Source organism: Pinus tabuliformis, chromosome 6 (assembly GCF_031772625.1).
Source record: "Pinus tabuliformis cultivar Carrire ecotype Pingquan chromosome 6, CPIR1, whole genome shotgun sequence".
NCBI lineage: Eukaryota > Viridiplantae > Streptophyta > Pinopsida > Pinales > Pinaceae > Pinus > Pinus tabuliformis.
Genome location: NC_142292.1, coordinates 839,521,717 through 839,525,343, shown reverse-complemented (window position 1 = coordinate 839,525,343; position 3,627 = coordinate 839,521,717). Strand labels below are relative to the sequence as shown.

Here is a 3,627-nt window from a genome sequence, read left to right as displayed (position 1 = left end):
GTGCGTAGTTTTGAGGAGGATGAGCACATAGCTCATGCGCTCCTCTAGTGAGTCGCACTTGTTGAAGAATTCTTGGTGGAGAGGTGGACGCGTTGGGCAAGGCGTGTCCGGGTGTATTGTGCGGAGGCGTTTGTGCGGCGACTTGGCGTGGGTGTCTTGGCGACTCGGGTGAGCGCCCGCCCACCGTGCAAGTGTGCACAAAGGTGAGACGGAGGTTGGAACCGGAGGTCGTTGAGTTGGGCAGGCGGTACTACGTGTTGTGTACACGATTTGGGCGTTTGTCAAGAGTTGGCAACCGGGACTGCGTGTGGGCAGGGATACATGGTTTGGGCGTTTGCGACCAAACGAAGAGTGAACCGACGAAGACGTGCAACAAGGTGAACGACAGGTTGGAGAGTCGTGCGGCGACCGTGCGGAGGTGCCGACGAGCTGGGCAACCGAGTTTGCCGAAGTTGTGAAAATTTGGCTAAGTGTAAATTTGGGGTTTCCCAAGGACTTAGTCTGTACATTGTAAAAATGATGATTATATAATATATTGATTCGGGCAGACTTACATTACGGGGAGTTGCCCCTCCCCTTTATACTATTGCAATTGTTGTTGTTCTTGTTATAATTGCTATGGATAATGAATGAGTATGGGCTTCATTGGTATAAAGGATAAATGTATGTTTACTTGGTTGCGAAACACAAGCTAAGTAATGTTAAAGTGAAAGTAGGCGTAGTCCACGAACATAAGTATTGGTGAAAAGAAAGTGTTCGAAACAGAAATTGTGTCAAATTAACCAGATTTTTTTTTGCAGAAAATAAGAGCGTTTGAATGCTTCGCACCACATTGTTATCACAAAGGCATAAGGATCATAGTACCAATACTTACCTATATGCTGCACTCCAACCGTCGTAAGGATATATTTTTAGTCGCAAAAAGAATTTTATTTGCTAATGTCAAGATTTGTACAAAACATTTGAAAATTAAATAGATGTAGTTTCAAATAAAAATAAAGAAAATGTGAAGTCGCGATTCCATTGGTAGTTGCCATGTGATCTGAACATCGAAGCCACTAACGTATTCGTACTGGTGAGGTAGAACGAGAATCCGTTGTGGTTTTCAAACGACCCATCCACACCTTCACCATTCCGTCAGGGCTTCCACTGTAAGCAATAAACGAATTATCGTGGAGATCCAAGGTAGTAGCAACTATGCATTTCACGGGACCGCTGTGCCCCTCCGTCACTGCAACGCAACATATACCGGTCCTGCCCCCGTCCCTTTTCCAAACGCGAATCGTTGTATCGGCCGAGCCACTCAACAGCAGATCGCGAACGGTTACCAGACACAGAACGGAGTGAAGATGGCCTCGTCGAAAGCCGGAGTAATGCAATATTCGATCGGAGAATTGGTCTTCCTCCCAGTAATGAATATATCCATCGTAGCATCCCGCGTACAGAGCGATGGAGCAATCCGGGCCGAGGGTCCCGAGCGCGAGGGGTTTTACCGGAGATCGCTGCATGTTAAGAGTCATGATTAGTTCGTGCTTCCGTCGGCCGCGACCCGGCCGCCTCCATACCTTCACCGTGCCGTCATCGGATCCGGTGAAGAGAAGCCCGTCGTGCCGCACGACGACGGCATTGACGGAATCGGTGTGGGCTTCGATAGTCTCGATACACTTGGACTCCGACACATTCCACACCTTCACGCTCTTATCCGACGACCCCGAGTAGAGCAAATCGTCGTTTGGATCACACGCAAGGCAGGTCACGGGACCGGAGTGTTTTCCCCCGCCGGTGCCGCTGTCGGTTACCAAGGGCCTGATAAAATTCTGAACTATGCTGAACTTGGGGAGCGTGGCCACGCGCGTGTGGACGTTCGGATTGGAGCGCGAGTGGCCCCAGAGGCGTATTTTGTTGTCCCCGTGAGCGCACAAAACTTGCTCCCCGACAACGAGCAGAGCCTTGACGTTGCCTGACCCGGACTTGAGACAACTATGTTGTGGGAAATCCGTGTGTCTCCATACTCTTATGTTTTGGCTGTCGGAGCCCGTGTACAGAAGTCCGTCTGGTGTAACCGCTATTGAATATATGTGCCCACCTGGCTTGATTATCGAAGCAACGCATCTGAAAGGACGGGTATCCGGGGAATTGAGAGGCAGCAGCCTCCAGGGAGACAGAGTGAGCATTAGGAGAGCTCGTGCTGAAGCGTCCCGGAGAGACGCTGCGTTGATCGGATGGAGAGGGGGGAAACATTTGATTGATGTATATTCGGGATTTATCATTTCCCAATCTTCGCGTCTCATTTTGTTTCGCGCTCTCTTACCATCATCATCAACTACAATTTGCTTTATTACCACGTTCTCTGCTTTCTAGTTTGCTTAAAGACGTTATTGTAATTGGTGAGTACTGATTTAATTTCTATTGAGTGTCTTTATAATACACAGCTCATTTCTGAACTGTCAAATTGTAAAAAATTTAAGAATAAAATCATGAGCCTTCCTATTACTTGACCTGACGCAGTACACCATGATTCTCACCTTGCGAAATTCTCCATAACGGACATTTACGCAAAAGCCTGCCAGACTACAATATTTCGTCGCCGAAAATTGAATTGAAATGAATTGAAAACTTTTACAGTCTGGAAAACGATTTCAAAAATGGCCCAACAAAGAGAGGTGCCAAAGTATCAGAGGTCGATCCATTCATCGCTATGGAAAATAAAAACAAAATTGAATTAAGAAGTACAGAATTCTAAAGCTATTAGATGATGACTTGCTGCGTAGGGGCAGGCAGAATTTAAGTTGTCCCATTTGCTGCTGTGCGTTAACATGACTTTGGATGCCTATGACAATATAAGTGGCCAGAGAAAGCCTGCCTGGCTCTCAACAGCACTCTCTCCAACTTCCACTTGAATCAGATGAATTGGGCCAAGGTCTGTAATTTGACGGTGCTTTACTCCCGGCCGTATTTGGCAGGTACATTCAAATTTGAAGAGTAGAACAATGCGTTTCATTCAAATCGAAAAACCTAAATTTTAATGGAGTAAACATATATATGTAAGCACAATTTCATTTTATTCACAAATAATTAAATTGAGGCATAGTCAAATTAATAGCGTAAGTAATTTGTTTTTTTGGCACGATCTAATTAATAGTTTAAATAGATTTTTTCACTTAAATTGAGATATAAGGGATTGTGATTTTTTGTTATTTAAAATATATTTTTGAATGTATAAATAGATTAAAGCCTTGAAAAATTAAGGCATTACGATTTTATAGATTAAACAACTTAAACTCACTTTTTAAAAATGGTTAATAGTTTTAGTTAAAATTAATTCAAAAAATGTCCAAAAAAAACCATTTAATCTATTAGTTAGACTATGGTATTAAATATATATTAGTTAGACTCTTTACTATATTTATTGATACTGGTGTAGTAGTTGATTGATGGATTTTGTGAAGATGATTAGTAAATCATGGTTGATTATGGTTGACTATGACTAAATATGTTCAAGTTATAGTTGATGAGGGCTTATTATAATTGGCATATAGTCAATCATGATGAACATGGTTGTCCACATCTAATTATAGTTGACTATGACATATTATGAGTGACTATGGTTCACCATGGTTGTCCATG

At 43.4% G+C, this 3,627-nt stretch overlaps 1 protein-coding gene across 1 annotated transcript; it reads right to left on the bottom strand.

Annotated features, from left to right (window-relative positions):
* Positions 1-1,058: 1,058 nt before the first annotated feature.
* On the bottom strand, positions 1,059-2,291 carry LOC149261486 (protein JINGUBANG-like). The gene has a single exon (XM_089369404.1). The coding sequence runs from the start codon at positions 2,289-2,291 to the stop codon at positions 1,059-1,061; it is 1,233 nt and encodes a 410-aa protein (XP_089225530.1).
* Between the last annotated feature and the right edge of the window lie 1,336 nt (positions 2,292-3,627).